The sequence below is a fragment of the Manacus candei genome, unplaced genomic scaffold, assembly GCF_025592945.1.
Source record: "Manacus candei isolate 608988 ecotype Guabito, Panama unplaced genomic scaffold, ASM2559294v1 h1tg000077l, whole genome shotgun sequence".
Classification (NCBI taxonomy): Eukaryota; Metazoa; Chordata; class Aves; order Passeriformes; family Pipridae; genus Manacus; species Manacus candei.
In genome coordinates, this window is record NW_026138125.1 from 617,013 (window position 1) to 634,036 (window position 17,024).

The 17,024-nt window shown below is 41.6% G+C and overlaps 1 protein-coding gene across 3 annotated transcripts in view; it reads right to left on the reverse strand.

Annotated features, from left to right (window-relative positions):
- Positions 1-17,024, reverse strand: part of DPP10 (dipeptidyl peptidase like 10) — a 479,453-nt gene that overhangs the window by 251,997 nt on the left and 210,432 nt on the right. For 2 of the 3 annotated variants that reach the window (XM_051810268.1, XM_051810270.1), the window contains exon 1: positions 8,487-8,702. The exons of the other annotated variant lie outside the window; for it this stretch is intronic. In XM_051810268.1, the coding sequence (XP_051666228.1) occupies positions 8,487-8,558 (72 nt within the window). In that variant the 5' untranslated portion in view covers positions 8,559-8,702. Of the gene's footprint in view, positions 1-8,486; positions 8,703-17,024 lie in introns of those variants that run through there. 3 annotated transcript variants of the gene reach the window in all.

Here is a 17,024-nt window from a genome sequence, read left to right on the forward strand (position 1 = left end):
ACAGGAAATTAAAAGTGTGAAGTTATGCGAACAAAATAAAATTCTATCAAACGCCTGTCTGTTTTCCATTTCTTCCACTAAAGACACCATTCAAGCAGCTGACACAGATGATCACGACCCTCCTGCTTACCATGACTCTATTCTCTTCCATGACCTCAAAGATAAAGGTTTCCCAGTACGTAATGAAATCAGTGATCACAATGGAAGCATCCAAACACATAAACCCATTATATATGTATATATTACTGTTTTCTGTTCTGAGACTCCTCTTTTGCTGTTGGCAAATGCCAGGCATCTATTTACATGAGACAACATTCTTCAAATGATTAGCAATGGGGAAATAAAAGTGAGAAAACAGATGACACGATGTTGCTTAGCTTATAAAGAGAAACAGGACATTGGTAAAGGCAGAAGGGCTGTTGGAAAAAGATTTTTAGGAAAACTGTGCATATTATATGAAGGATGAGAAGCTGAGGGAAAAAGGTACAGAAGAGAAACACAGAATGGTTTGGGGTGGAAGGGACCTTAAAAACCACCTAGTTCCAGCCTTGCACTAGACCAGGTTGCTCAAAACTTCATCCAGCCTGGCCCAGAACACATTTAGAGTGGAACATCAACAACTTCTTTGGACAACCTGTTCTATCACATGAAAATATAAAAAGACTTGAAGGTAAGAAGAAGTGAGAGAGCTCTGAAATACAAGAAAATGTATATACTATGCATAGGTATAAACCCCATCTTTCTTCTAACAGGTGAACAAACAACTTGCATAAAGTGACACTGCCTTCAGGAAACTTTTCAGAGTCTCACACATAATTTTAGCATTATAGTTCTGTCCTTTTGAATTTGAAAACATTCCACAAAACTGAAAAATTACTACCAAAAACCTTGGAGGTCTGTGACAACATTTTGATAACTGCCTTTCATACATCTCAAGAACTGCAGCTCAATCCATTTTACTGTATACTAAAGGACTTTTTCCCCCAAGATGTAATAAAAAATATTACAGTACAAATTACATGATTAGTCCTGCAGACAATATTCACATAAGCAGTCCTCCTTACTTCAGAGAGAAAATCCACGTAAATAAGCAACTTAGGAATGGACCAAGATATAGCAATACTTTCAGTCACCTTAGGGACCAAAAGGTAACATATCTTTGATGTGCTACAATACAAGGAATCTCTGTACTGAAAAAAAAAGAACCTTCTGCAACTAATGTCCTTGAATTGGAGCTACCCACCCATTTCGAAGTCTTCTGACATTGTGGGCTTCTTACCGCAAGATTTAAACTTATATTTACGCTTTATGACATCTAATTACCCAATACAGTTATTTTTGCCCTGGAACAAGAAGGCCCTTGACTAAACTTTTCAGTAGGATTTTTTTGTGTGGCTATTTGCACCAGGATACTGCACCATTCTTCACAAATAAGGTGGGAATTGCTAAAAGGGCATTTCCAACAAGAACTACCAAGAAGATCTTCTTGAACTGCACAGTTTTTAAATCAGGTCACCCAATTTTTATAAGCATTTTGTGTTTATTTACAACTGTCATTAGACAATTCGATTTAAACAGCTCTTCTGTAAGATTCAAAACTGCAGCACACCATTACTCCTAATTAAGTGCACTTGGGCTCAAATCCTTGCTCTGAAAGACTCCCCTGATATATATTAAATGCTTTGATTTAACCAGCCTCTGAGGTCTTAGGATGGGAAGGGAGGAAAGGAGGTCAGCAGCCTCTGCGCTGTCAGGAGCAGAGAGAACAAACACGGGCAACGAATAATCAGTCGCACTGGCACTGTTTGATTTACTTTCTTGCACTTGCCCAGCATTTCAAAAAAGTTTAATGGTTTTCCCACTGGCATTTGGAATTCTCCCTGTATTCTCAAAAATAAAACTCTCACATTTGCCCAGTTTGTTTTTTGAAAAGCTACGAAATGTGGGTTTTCTCCTCCCCAAAGCAGTGCAAATTGCAAATATTGTCCCAGGCAGTCTAAAATAACCCCCCAAAAGCATTCAAAGAATCATTATTTTCCTTAAATTATCACATTGTTTAATACTTCCTAATTGATTTTCTGAGGCAATATCCTCCCAATGCCATAGGGCTTTTATCTTATCTGTTTTATCTTAGAATGGGTCAAAACTATTTACAGATTCTCTACATAAATAATACATAATAAGTTTTGTGGCTGTTGCCAACAGCGTTAAGAAAGATTAGAAAAGGTCTTTTAGCTTCAGCCTTAGATCTGTAGGTCATCCAGTGTCCTTCCTAATGGATAAATACAGTAATTTATCATCATCAGTCACCATCAGCATTGTTCTTTTTACTATCCTATATTCATGAACATTATTCGATGTAGCTGAGTGGAGCGTAAAAGAAGTGCACGATTAAAGTGGAAAGGGACAGAGTTTGAGACACCTGAGATTTTGTGAGTAATGCATTGACCTGAAATACGACGCAGGTCTTACATGAGTTACAAAGACAGCGTCAACAAATTACAGGTCCCTGCTGGCAGGACAAGGCAGGTGTAGCAGCAGGTGAGCCTACTTATGGCTTCTGTTGTAATGTTAAAGAAAGCATAATATATGAAGTACAGTCTTGCACACCTACAATCCCTTCCGTATGGCAGGCACATTTCAAAGCTCTGTTAGTTTCAAAAAACCCCACAACAGAACACAACAACAACAAAAACTACAACACCCCTCCAGGCATCTTACAGTACATTCATCCTTATTAGCACTACGGGAAGAAAGTCTGTGTTCACGTTTGTGACTCAGTAACACATGCATGTAAACTCTGAATGCCCCCAAGTTATTAAAAAATGCTAAGATGATGGCTTTCCAATTCAAGAATAACATCAAACAACATCTCTGCTTGCTTAAAGAGTTTCTCCCTCTTGTTAATTATCAAAAACAGCTTGCCTGAAGCAATTCTTTCAGTTGGAAGATGCTGTAAAGAAACACTGACAGTATTTTTTAAAACAGCTAATACAATATGCATGTTCAATATCTGTAACCTACAGCATGCCTGCAATTCACTTTAACACAGAAGAGTCAAAAAGATTGCTCTGTTTCACAGTTTTCATTTACTGCATTAAGTAATCCCTTTAATTCACCTGGAAGTGGAGGCCTCTAAATGCTGAAAAAATCAGGTGCTGTATTATGCTGCACAGATTCCCACATGCTGCTCTGCAGGCAAGACACACTAAAAAAAGGCATGGGAACCATGAGGGGAGGGGACCAGGAGGAAAAGAGCATCAGCATGGTTCCCTTGCCCCTGCATCCACTGGCAGAGACTTCATGGTTGTGCTTCTGGCCGGTTCCCAGGGCAGAGTGTGGATAAAGCACTGGAAAGCTCTTGGTAAATTTTTCTGCATTAGGAAAGTGACTTTCTGAAGAGACACACATCACTCTAAATTTTTAGATACACAGAGAAATACTTATGTGCTATGAAGCCACTTAAAAACGTGTATGACTGCGCCCTCAAGCTACTCGAGACCCTGTACATACACAGACTAGTTACAAGTTGTCATACATGGTGATGCTTCTCAATTAACATGAGAAGCATTTCACTCAAAAACAAGATTCTACTCACCCCTGTTCCACAGAGCTCAGAGTAGAAGACTAAAAATGCAATGAAAATGGAAGGCAAGCTCCAGGCTTTTTATGCCAATCGCCACATTCAGGTACATGACTGAACTACACCGAAACAGTCACAAGGCAAAGAGAAAATGAATTAAGGCCACATGTAATATCTGAAAGACTACTCATCCTGTGCTTTCCTCTAGAACTTGAATTCTGAACAATATTCCAGACTATTACAGTTAATACATTTTCATATAAGCTTCTTGTGCTGCTGCTCTTACAGTCAACAGATATCGCTAGTCTGTAATCCTTCCTCCTGGATTCAGCACAGATACAGTATGGCATCTATACAGAGTAAGAAATAGAATTTAAAAGTTAAAGCTAAGATTCAAATGATAGCTCTTTAAGAAATATTCTGGGCATAATAATATAACCTTATTTCACCACTTTTATTGGCATATTTTACCTGCTGTTTCTGATGTTGTGTTGAACCTTGCAAGCCAGTATGTTGGACAGAGTGCCACAATAAAACAAGTTAAAACTTCTGTTAGATTGGTAAGAAGGAAAAATGCAAAGTCACTTTGGATTAAGTGCTAGAACAGAACTTATTTCAGCCTGAACTCAACTCTGAACACAAACAAGAGCAGGGGACAAAGTCTTGACCACCCAACTAAATCTTTCAAGTTACTGGAACTGTTGTGTGTATATGATTAAGAGTTCAAGTTTCTCCCTGACCTATCAAGCTCAAAATGACCTGAGTGGGGCAGGGGAGAGCCCTTTCACCTTGATGAAACCTCGTTAAGGTGAACACTGCTCTGGACAGACACAGAAATCCATCAGTGTTTTTCCCACTGCAAGATCAGAGTCTTTTTTGGGGGGGAAAACAAGTAAAGCAATGAAGGAAGACATAAAATCATAAATTATTTTTGCCTTAGTCACTGGAAAATAAAACACAGATTGTTGCCTTGTTCAGATGTACTTTTAGAATGTGTCAGTTATCTGCTGACCACAGAAACTGGTCCTGAGACAGAAAAATTCAACTCCTTAAATCGAGACAGTCAAGCAAACAGAAGTCAATTGCCCTTGTTTGTATCCTGAGCATGGAATTTAAATGTTTACCAAATAATGTCCTTATTTAGTACAACACAGTGCAGTCTGATTTCATTTGTCCTTACCTGTTTTAAGCAGAATCTAGTAGATTCTAAAACAACATACAGTAAAAAAACCAAACAAACAACAACCCACTTTTTTTTCTATTTTAAAATCAATTTTAAAAAGACATCAAGTTGGGAGAGTAAAAAAGGCTCAGGAGAAAATGATTATAAATTTCAAAGGTCTGTCTTCCACACACACAAAGATCAGCAAGTAGCACCAGGTGGTGTAGATCATCTGGTTTTTTTGTAAACAGACTGAAGCCTCACAAAGGTAATGCCTAGAGGAATTATCTCAGTTTTTCATCTGCAAAGACAGCAACATTCATCAACCAGCTAGTCATACAGGGACATTATATTTCTCAAATATGTTGTGTCCAGTGACTACCAAATGGTTGTGCCTTCTAAAAAGGATCACTAAACATCATTGTCCAACACCCCAGGACAGTTCTTAAATACTACAAGATGAAAAATATTCATTTTTGTACTCTGTAAGTGGAACTAAGGGAGCCACATTCATTCCTGTCACAGCACTCAAGTGACAGAAGTCTGAGCACTTCGATAGAGCTTTCCAGAAATTAGCAGAAATACAAGTAATTTACAGCTATTTTCCTTTCTACACATATATCATTTGAACATAAACCTGTAGTTTTTGCAGTAAATATGACTAATTATTTAGCAATGAGTTGAGAATAAATCTGGCTAATTTATCAAACCAATCAGTGAAACATCAATAGCACTGTTAATGCAAGTTCTTATTAGATGCCTTGGAAAAAATACCATTAGAGGAAGTGTTGGATATGAAGTTGTATCCAACTTATTTTTGGCTGATGGCTACGGACACTTCAGTCAGTCAATCCAAACTTTTGGTTTAAAGTGGAGAGTCCCAGTATTAGCCTGCTGTAATTGAAATCACAGCTCAGGTCAAAAGCCTATAAATTTATCAGAAATGCATCAACTTTGGTATGACTATTCTCAGAGGTATCACTACAACCGGACTTTGAAATCAGACTTAGAAAATCCTGGTGTAATTCCTTATTCTTTTTAGGACTTTCCACTTCTCTACCAGAAAAGATCTGCTGCTCCTGCTACACCAGGAAACTCTTCTCAGGTCCCAGGGGCCTTCTTATTAAAAATAAATAAATAAACTACAGGTGTCACAGGTAGTGACACTATAAATCTACACAAGCTCACTAAGCAAAACGCTATGTTAAACATGAGTACCCAGATGGAGTTGGATTTATTGAAGGCCCTAAGGAGGCTGCATTTTCCACATAGGACAGCCTGTGACAGTGCCATAGGGTATGGAAAAGCAGGGTGAACATATGAACCTCTGTTTTTTCTTCTCCCCATACCCACCACAGCACCCACCACAGCTGCAACTCTCAAACTGCAAAAATCCAACAAAAAACTTTGAAACTATAATAACTCTCTGTTAAGATCCCATCCACACCACACTGCTGCACAAAGAATGGTTTCCAGCACAAACCTGGAGTCAGACACAGCTTGTGGTCAAGCCCTAGGTAGCTACAGCCATGTGGATCTTGGCTGCTGTATGGGTGGCCTTGGTTCTCACAGAGACCCACAACCCTGGCCTTGCTCTGCATGGAGCTCACTGCAGGATTCAGGCCTGTATCCTTATTATTGGCATTTAAAGCTATAGAAAGACTTGTCATCCACTGAAAGCAACATTTTCTATGCCATGATGTTACACACTGAATGATGTCTCCAGTATCTAAGACAACAGGCAATCATAGTTGATTCAATATCAACTTTAATCAAGAAAAGCAAACTTGGTATGGAAAAACCTAATGCAAATATATAGGACTTCACATCTACACTTCAAACAGCCACGTCAGACCAGTGCATGCCTTATCCACCAGCAAGAGAGAGGCTGAGAACTCCAGAGCACTGAGGTAATAATATTTCTATATTTAGGATAAATTCCTAGTATTTAGTGTGTTTTAAATTGATAACTTACTTCTGTTCCTCATTATGACCTAAAAAAGCAGTCAAACTGGTAATTTTTGTCACACAGTATTAAGCCTGCTTTGAAAAGACTTCCACCTCCAAGAACAATTGCCAATTCAACATGTCTGAACTGAATATGAAGAAATAGAGATTAGTTAAGTTCAAGTACTTTTTATTACATCTAAATGCAGTATCCCTCTAAAGCAAAACAATGTCCCCGAAATTTATGAGCTCTGTGAACCTTTGAGACTATTTAAAATGATCTTGACTTTTCCATAAATTCAGCTATATGCATGAAATTTAAGCACTGAGGGAAGCTACAGATCTATTTCAGGTAATGTAACTTAGGCAATTAATTTATTCAAGAAGGCTTCTCAAACTCAAATATATTATTTTATCAGCATAACATGAAAGTGTGCCATAATGCATACATTTTTCAGCAAAAAGCATACATCTCTAAACTTATTTGAATGAATGGTTTCACTGATACTGGATGGATTACTCAGAGCTTAATGTGCAGCCTGGGTGTGTGTGCAGGACTGGATACTCAGACCCGGGCTTCCTAAGGCATAACTGTGCCCAGCAGCTTTCACTGCTGGCGTTTTTCACCCAATGTCAGTGTACCGGAGGAAAATTAAGCTCTGTGGACGGATGGATGTAGCGCGAATGAAAATGCGAAATGCGGCTGACCGCGTCCTGCGAGCCCGTTCAGCGTGCCGGAGTTCCGAACAGAAAGCGGTGCGCACGGACAATATGCAAAAAAAAAAAAAACAAAACAAAAAAAAAAAAAAAAAAAAAAAAAAAAAAAAAAAACAAAAAAAAAAAACACAACAAAAAAAACCTCAATCTGAGAGTACCGCTGGAGTTCGCGCATTTTAATGTGTCTGGCCACGAGAGAGAGCTGAACGATGCCTCGGGGGCCTCACCCGCCGGGAACCGGGGGAAGGTGAGCGGCCCCCGCCTCGCACTCGGTACCGGAGGGTCCCCCCGGGGCCAGCCCCGTCCCTGCCGCTGCGTTCGCCCTGTCGCCCTGGAGCATCAGACACAGCGATCTGGTAAAGAAAACTTCGCTTTTGTGATGATGACAGCCAAGTTCGGCTGCTCGCCGGTACCATCCTTTCTGTGCGGACGCCGCCCGAGACTCGACAGCGAGCCGGTACCGAGCGACACCGGCACCGAGCGATACCGGTGCCCTGCCAGCCCGCGGGGCGGCACCGTCGGGCCAAGGGACGTGACTGCTGCCCAGGCACTGCCAAAATCCTCCCGAGAAACCCCCCTCCCCGGCCTCCTGGGACTGCTCCCTCCGCGCCTGGAGTGGATCGGGGGCGATGCGGAGCGCGGTCCCGCGGCGCCGCCACCGAGTGCACCGCCCCACCGGCAGCTCCGGCCCCATCCCCCGGTGCCCCCGCTGCTCCCCACGCTGGGCAGCCCCAAACAGGGCAGGATCTCGTCTCCCCACGACGCAACTCGCGGGGAAGCGGAGCGCAAACTACTGCGGGACCCGCTGCCGCCGGGGGCCGGGGCTGTCGGATGATGACCAACATCCCAGTCCCGAGGCGGGGCCGGACAAGGTTGGGTCCCCTACGGGTGGCCCCAGCGCATCTCCGAGACGGCTCCGCGAGGCTCCCTTTTCCCCCCGCCGAGTCGTCCCGAGGGCGCCCGTGTCCCCCGTCCGTCCCCCCGCCCCACGCTTTTCCCCAGTTCCGCACAACTTCTGCGGGACGGCGGCCGCCCCCCGCCCCGTCCATCCCCGGCCCCTCCCGCCGCGGGTCGCACCTGGTCGGGCTGCGGCGGCGGCGGGTTCCCCCTGCCGCCCGGGTGCGCCGGCTGCTCCTTCATGGCTGTCATCGCAGGGGCTCGGCTCGGCGCCTCTCACTACTGCTGCTGCGGCCCCGGGCACCCCTCCCTCGGCGCCAGCCGCATGACACCAGCCTCCCCTGGAAGTGGCGCGGCGGAGGAGGAGGAGGAGGAGGAGAAAGAGGGAGGACGGGCGGGCGGGGGGCGCGGAGCCGCCGCCGCCGCGGCAGCGCCGCTACCGCAGTGCCCCGGCACGCCGGTGCTCAGGGGGCGCCCGGCCCCGCCGTGCCCCGCATCGCCGGGGGCGGCCCCGCAGCACCGCCGGGCGCGGCCGCGGAGCGCCCCGCGCAGGGCACGCTGTGCCCGCCCGCCCCGCTCCGCTCCCCCCGCCCCGCCCGCCGTGGGCCGGCCCGCCGCTACCAGCAGGTGCCACAGCCGCTCCCGCCGGCCCGGGAGAGACCATCCGCGCCCCCGCCGAGGGGGCGGCGGGGCCGGGCTGCGGCGGGGCCGCGCCGCCGATACTGCCCCGCAGATACTGCCCCGCCGATACTGCCCCGCAGATACCGCCCCGCTACTGCCCCGCGGGTCCCCGGGCGCTGTTGCCCCGCCGGAGGCTAGGAGGAGACGCGATGGGGAGTAAAGGGAAGGACCGGGTGAAGGGAACCCAGCTGTGCTGTTGGTTTACTGTAACGCTGCTGGTCCCGCACAGCTCCCCTGGCAGGGCAGGAGCTGTCCCGCCGCTGTCCAGCGCCGCCGCCGTCCAGCCCTGTCGCGGCGTTTCAGCAGCGAGCGGCCAGAGGCGCATCTCCCCATCTGTACGGGAACGGCCCCGGCCTAGGAAGCTCGTCATGGGGCATCACAACCCAGATTTGCACCAAGGCATTCACCTCGGGAAGCCCGAGGTTGTGAAAGGGATCCCAAGTACCCGTTTCAGCAGAACTCAGCAAAGGAGGCCATAAAAAGGAGAACTTAAGAGGAGACCATAGGGACACAGTTTACTCCGTGTTCTAAAGCCAAACCATTAGGGGGTTTAAAACAGTTTTTTTTAAAGGATGAATAAAGGAGACTATCTGAAACTGGCTTCTAACCAGCAAGAAAGAAACAGTTGAACCTGTGAAGGCAGATGTTGACACAAGGCACCATGAACATGGCCTTTGTAAGGAAGTTAAACCTCAAACCCAAGCAGGTGAAACACTAAGACTTGGGCTGGCCTGCTTGTTAATTCAGATAGATTTCATGTCCCAGCGCTCAGTAGAATCACAGAACACGGGGTTGTCGCAGGGATGGGAATGCATGGCTGGCAGGAGAGAGTGCCCCAGCACGGTCTTAGTCAGCCTGGGTCTCGAGAGGCTTCAAGGTAGAAGGACAGCTGTCAGCACATACTGAGAGGAGTGTTTGATCATTTTTAGTATGTTTTGCATCAAACCTCACAAGAAAGGTCAGTTCTGACTGGAGGGTGAGCGTAATTAATAGCAGTGACAAAGATCTAAGATTTCAATCTACCGTGGGAACTAGTTAGAAAGGGACAGAAAGATGACTTGGGACTGAGCAACTACAGACCAGCCAGCCACAGAATAGAGAGTATTGAGTGTTTCCACATTCCTCTATCACCCATGGCTGTGTTGACTCCTCCACCAGTCAAGAGACACAATTTCTCTTGAAGTTGCAATAAAATTTTTAGAAAAACAAACAAACAAACAAACAAATTAACACCTAGACAAAAAACAGATGACAACTAATACTTGCCATTAATTTGTCAAGACTTCATCATGTCAAACAAGCCTAATTTCTTTCTTTAATGGGTTAACTAGCCTGTCAATAGGAGAGCAGTCACCTAAATTGACTCAAAAGGGCTTCCAGCACTGTCATCTGGTAGAGAACAAAATAATCTGTATAGAACTAAAACAACATCTACAAAACTATCTCTTCTGCTTCATTTTCATTTGCCCTTGGCAGTACTGGCAGGGCAGCTGTTGAATAGAAGAGCCAAGGCCAAGGAATGCACAGCAACACAGACACATAACAAAGAGAATCACAGGTGTGGCAAGCAAGTGGTCTAAAGGAAAACTGAAAATGCCTTGGATCAGTTAGTCTTAAGGAAAAAAAACTGGGAGCAGATAGGGAAACAATGTTCAAATTTTTAAAAGATACCACATTATTGCCTAAATGCCTATCTGGAGCAATACAAGTACAGTTGGTGCTTCCTAGAGTAGGAGAATTGTCTAAATTAACTGACTCAATCTCTTTTTGTTGCTGATTTTATGATTCCTTTCCAGCATGACACTAAGGACCACCTGCAGGACCCTGCATGAGACCCAGCTACAAGACTGCCTACACAGTTGCTTTCTCTCAGATCAGGAATCAACAATTCCTGCGCTTCTCTTCACACCATCTCTGCTCTTACCTTTCCATTGCATACCTATTTTCTCTCCTATAATTTATTACTTCCCTAATTTCTGTACCCCTGCTGTTGTCAGCCCTCTCCCTTTACCTCTTTGCCCTCTGCCAGTGTTTATTTTTGTTTAATAATTGCATATGCACAGAAAAAGCAAAGAGGGCAACCAAGATGGTATCTTATGTACCCCCCCCACCTGTTGCTCTGCTTTACCTCCATAGACCAGCCTTTACTGCCAACCCTGCCTTTGCCTTGGCTGTGCTCTGTAGGGCTTGGGATCTTATTTTTTCTGGGCAATGCATAACACAGGGAGACTTAGGTTTTGCCTGTGGCTTCTAGGTACTATAGTAATACGAATAATAATCTTAGAAGCAGACATGTTCTGATTCATGCTGTTTATGGCACAGGTCTCTTGAAACTCAACTAATTATTGAGCTGCCATCAAAGCTGAAGAATTCTAATGATTTAGGGTTTGAATGGGCATGTTTCAATAGAGATTACTTTCAGCTTGTTTTCAATGAGATCCATGGTGATGGAGTTCCACTATTAATCAAGAAGGAAAAAGACATTAGCAGTCAGTTTAGCTGAAGCTTGGTTATTCACTCACAATATATTCACTGTGAAGTTGTATCACTTTAATGGACTAAAGCATAAGTTTCACAAAGGTCATGCATGCCTGTTGTTGGGTATTCATAAATCAATTAGGATTATTTGAAACATGAGCATTTTTGGGGTCAGAGTTTGGGAATTGACTCTATATACACTGATTCTTATCTAAAGCTTTTTAAAATCAATACCAAAACTCTTATTTATAGCACTAGATCACACCTTTTAGCATTATTCTTGAATGTTGGTTCACTGGTTTATAGTATTGATGCTTTGTGGATATTAAATTAGTTCACCAGTTTTCACTACAGCCCACACCAATTTTATTTAGGTCTTTTTTAGTAAGTTACTGTTTAAAAGTCATTTCACTAGGTTGTTTGAAGAAACAGATCTTTTATAGCCATTAATAGGATATATCTTTGAAATTGGAGCCTGGTACTAAAACTGATTCCATATGGGTAAAAGGAATTAAGTTGTATGGTACTTATGGTAGTTTCTTGTATTGTTTTTACCAAAAACCACCTCATGGTATCACAGGGAAAGCACTTAAGGCTTGGGTGAAATAGCTGCAGAAAGCAATAGAATTATGCCCTCAATCAGTTCTTTAGGGAATTATTACCTTAATGCATCTTTCAACTAAATGTTAAGTTACAGACTCCTTGTGATTTCCTCCATCTTCTTCGTCACACACGAGAGCTGGGTGCATGAGTCAAAGCATAACATAATTATTTTATCTTCCACATAAACTGAATATCAACTCCATCAGAGTATTATTTGATCATTACAGCTTGCTTTGCATCATGACTTAATAACATATGTGTTGACAGGGCAGACTAATATGTAATACCAATTTTGGACAGCCAGCCAGTAAGCCAGGAAACTGCTAGAGGACTAAAAGGGCTGGACATATTGCAAAAAAAATATAGTGGAGAATACTATATATGAGTGGAATTCTCCCTTTCCTTCCTGAAGAAACCCTGGTGGTTTGTTAGTCTCCTGGCCAGCCACTCCCTCAGGCTAGAACAGTTGTTGGGAACATCCCCAGATGCCAAACACTGCACATGTGCCACGTGTTAAAAACTCCAGAGCACTAGGAGGTGGGCTGGGAGGTGCAGGGTCAGCTAAAGTAAGGATAGAAAAAGTGGTTTTAAATAAAGTCCTGGTGATCAGGTGACTTAACTGCCCTATATCACAAGATGCTGCTGCTGTACAGACCGTCACAAAGAGGCACAGTCATTACTGCACAGCAAAGATCCCATCCCTTCCTTTGGCAGTGAGTTTTATGTTCAGTAAGTCTGCTGCTGCTCCAGTGGTGGAGTTTCAAAGAAAAAAACTGCATCGGTTTTGTTTTCTCTGTATTTTATATGGCCCTTTTCACTGGGTCATGAATTACTGCACATCACAGTGAAGATGTAAATACTACTTGATTGCTATTTATAAGCATTCCCATAAAATAAGAGGGCCCTTACATCTCTTACATCCAGTTGACCCATTCCTACAAACAGCATCTGGGATTTTTTTGCCTTGAAGTCAATTTACTGAGATCAAAAGAGTGACAATAAGCTCCAGCCTAGAACTTCAGCAACTGTAACACTCAGGCTTTTAGAACCTGAGGAAAAAAACTCTCCCATTATATTACCCACAGTCTCTATACAGCCCAAAGCTGATGAGTTCATGAAAGCTGCAAGGTCATGGCTTGAGAGCTTGTCGGTGGCTTTTAAAAATCAGAGCTTATGAATATACTCTGATTATGGATTTCTGATTCCTTTTAAAGCTCTGGCAACTGGGCTAAAAAAAAAATCCTTGAAATTATAAAGGTGAATTTAAAAATCAAAGTAATGTCACCAAAACCCAAGAAAAGTTGATTGTTCCTCATTGGTGTTATAAGTGGATCTGTGGGCTAGCAAAAACTAAAAATACTCCTCCAGAGGAAAACCACTCTGAGTCACATAAAGCTGAAAAACAGACAGAAGTGGTTTTGTACAGAATGCTTTTTAAATTATGGTTTTAAATCACTGAATATTTGAACTTTGCTTCTTAAGAAATTCTTTGATAGAAGGAAAATTCCAGGCACCTTCTGTATTCAGAAACACATTACATTCTAATACCTGCTTCAGTGAAAGGCTATTTTCTTTGTGAATAAATTATACTCGTTTTCCTCTCCTTGTCTTGTTTTAGAAAAAACAATCAATGCAAACACTGAGTTAATACAAATAGATGCAAATATATTCCAGCAGGAAAGTTACAAGACTTATTAAAATACTCGTGCAAATATGTCAGCAAAAGTACAGAGAACAAGACTGTATTTCCAAAAACACCTCTCATTAACCAACAAAATGCCCAGACAGCATTAAAGAGTGTCTGAATGGAAGGTTCATAACAGAAGAACACAGGAGCTGTGACTTCAAACCTGTGACATCCCCTCCCAATCACTTAAGAATGTATGGAGTCATAAATAACAAGTTTCCAAGAGAAACAGAGATCTACAAACGTGTTTCAGATGCCATAGCCTGAAACTGGGACTCAGGTGGTTGCTACAGTCACCAGGTGCCTGTGTGGCTGTACCGAGGTACCCAAACCACCTCTATTGGCTTGGCAGAGGGTCCTGCAGGACCCTCCTCCCCCACCTCTTCCTGAGCAGCAGCCCCAAGCCAGGCATGAGTCTCTAGGATGGCTTTATGGCTGTGGGGAGGAATTTCACACCTTCAGAAGAAAGCTTTTAAGTTGTTGCAATTCTGACCAACTTAATTAGACTACATAATATTTCTTCCTACCAGTGTTCCAAGGAGAAAATTTGCAAAATATAACTATGAAGTGAAAAACAAAGTAATAAGCATATTCTGACTACAGTTCAAAGTTCAAAGGGAAGGCATGCCCTACTCCTGAAGTTTTTCTGGAGCAACTCTACACAAATGTATTAGTGAATTTAAATCCTAATGGCAGCTCCCAGTCAAAGATCCTGATTTGTGTTTCAGAAGCAGTTCACTAATATAAAACAGTACTACTCATGCTTGTCACTAACACCATTTTGCTCAAGAAAGCAGTTATAAAAGTTACGGACTAGTTAGGGAAGAGGCAAGACTAGAGCTTAGATTTTGAAACGTGCATTTCCCCTTCTCTAGCCATTGCACCGTATCTTTAATGTGGCAAAAATTACTCAAATTACTCTAGGAACTCCTCACCCATGAAAACATGTTATAGCAGAGTTTGCATATAAAAACTTTTGGCTTACTTTGTAATACATAGGAAACCTGAAATTGAAGGAGAAAACAGTGCCATTTGTATCAAAGATCAACCTGCATAGCAAAAAAAAAAAATTAAGATTCATATCTTTAAAATTCTTTTGATGTATATTTGTAGTAAAATATATGAATCCAGAAATATAAATACATTGCATATTGACAAATCTATCAACATTTTACAGATTAAGTCAGGTGTAAATTTGGTCAACAGATGACTAATCTGGGAACTCAGGGCTCTCATATTGATATAGGTGTAAATCAAAAGGATGTCCAGAAAAAGCAAAAGGATTCCTGGTGTAGCCTCATGGTTAAAATCTCAAGTGCAAGACTGATTTTTTCTTCTTGGGAGTTATCATATGGCTATTCTTCAAATAACTTCGTAAAACATGGAGGTACAATAAGAGCAAATGGTTCACTGAAAGTCTCCTGTCAATGGTAAATAACTGATAAAGAATTGACACTAATATGCAAACACATATATGTTTATAATATAAACAACAGTTTACAAAAATGCAAGTGGCATATTTAGGAATAAAAAACTTGTTACTCCAGGAAGTCTTGTCAGATTCACAGATATTTAGCCATGAGAGATGCAACTAGGAAGTAAGTGGGATATTCAAAAGAGCCTCAATAGATTAGGCACTTACTTACTACTAAAAATTAATGAGATTGAATGCTTAAATTAATTGAGCAATTAATGCCCTTGTACATTACATAAATACAAAAGGGATGAATTAGGAATACCAAATTCCATTTGCTAATTTGGGGGATGGAGAGGAGGAAGAAAAAGTGAAAAAAAAAGAAAAAAAAAAGAGAGGATGAGGGGAGTTAGAAATCAGAATAGAATCATAATAAAATGCCATAATCTACAATAAAATTAAATTCGGGAAAAAAATTAAGTTAAATGTTTTAATAGCATTGAATTACTTACATTTCTTACTACTAAAGCAAAATTATACATTTTCCCTATTACAGTATTTAATTTATTTTTATTACATAGAAGTAATATTTTGTTACTTTACTAAATTGCAAAAGCCAAAATTAATTTCAGACAGAAAGTTAAAGAAAATATTCCAATACCAATATAAACTATTCTGTTCCCCTTTTCTGTGTAAAAATCTGTTTACTCTTCTAGACTCTTTTGATCAAACCTTATTTTTGCAGGATGATTGTCCACTGAGATATTTTCCATCCACCTCTAATTCACTCTACAAATAACCCAACAAGCCTTGTGATTAAACCCCAAATTTCTACTGAGAATTATTTTTTCCCTTGAAACAGAGATATCATTATGTGTAGTTACTTTATGCTGAAAATTATACAAATCTTCTAACACTGCACATTTTGGGTTTAAAAATGGTAACTTCATTGGCCACCATAATTCTAGGATGCATTAAAACACTGAGGGGAAACAGCGGAGAAGAGCAGCACCTGTTTTCTGCTCAATATCCTTAATCTGATTAGCAGCCTCTGGATAGAGCAGATTTTAGCATTCCAAAAGACTTATGACTACATCAAAGTGAAGGAGAAGAGGGTTTGTATAAAATTATACTACTGAGCTTTTTTCCATGCTGTTATTACAATATCAAACAGAGTTGTCACAGAACTATATGATAAGGGCCTGTTCATCCATAGCAGATGTTATATAATGAAAGGTATCAAACACTTTTATAATAATACAACATCTATTATCCCAGATTTGTATAATACTCTTTCATTCCCAAAGGATCTGAAAATGTTTTACAAACTGATATACAAATTATCCACGCAGAAAGCTATTCATCCATCAAGGAAACACAACTACAGCCCAAGGCAAAGCAGAACAACTATACGAATACACACAAAAAACCTTTGGTAAGTGAAGGAAGAATTCTCTAGTCAAGACTGTGGGGAAAATGTTAAGTATATATTATGTACATACACAAGATTTAGGAAGATTCTTGCTTTTATAATCCTAATTCTTCAATAAGATACAGTAGGATATCTCTTGACCATTAGCAATCACAACATTAATTGAAATAAATAAATGCTTAAAAATATTAAGTATAGCAACAAGTTCTGAGACAAGTTTGTTGTATGTTTTCATTCATGTTTCAAAATAATGGTGTCACATTAAAAAAAAAAAATCTCTTGGTGCAGTTTATCCCAGAAATAGAAGTATCTAGAAAAGTGTTAAAAGAATAATTAAATGAATACAGCACTTTACTCAGAAACAGTCTTCTCAATTCCTATCAGCACAAGTTAATGAAACCAAGTGTTTGCAAAACAAAAAAT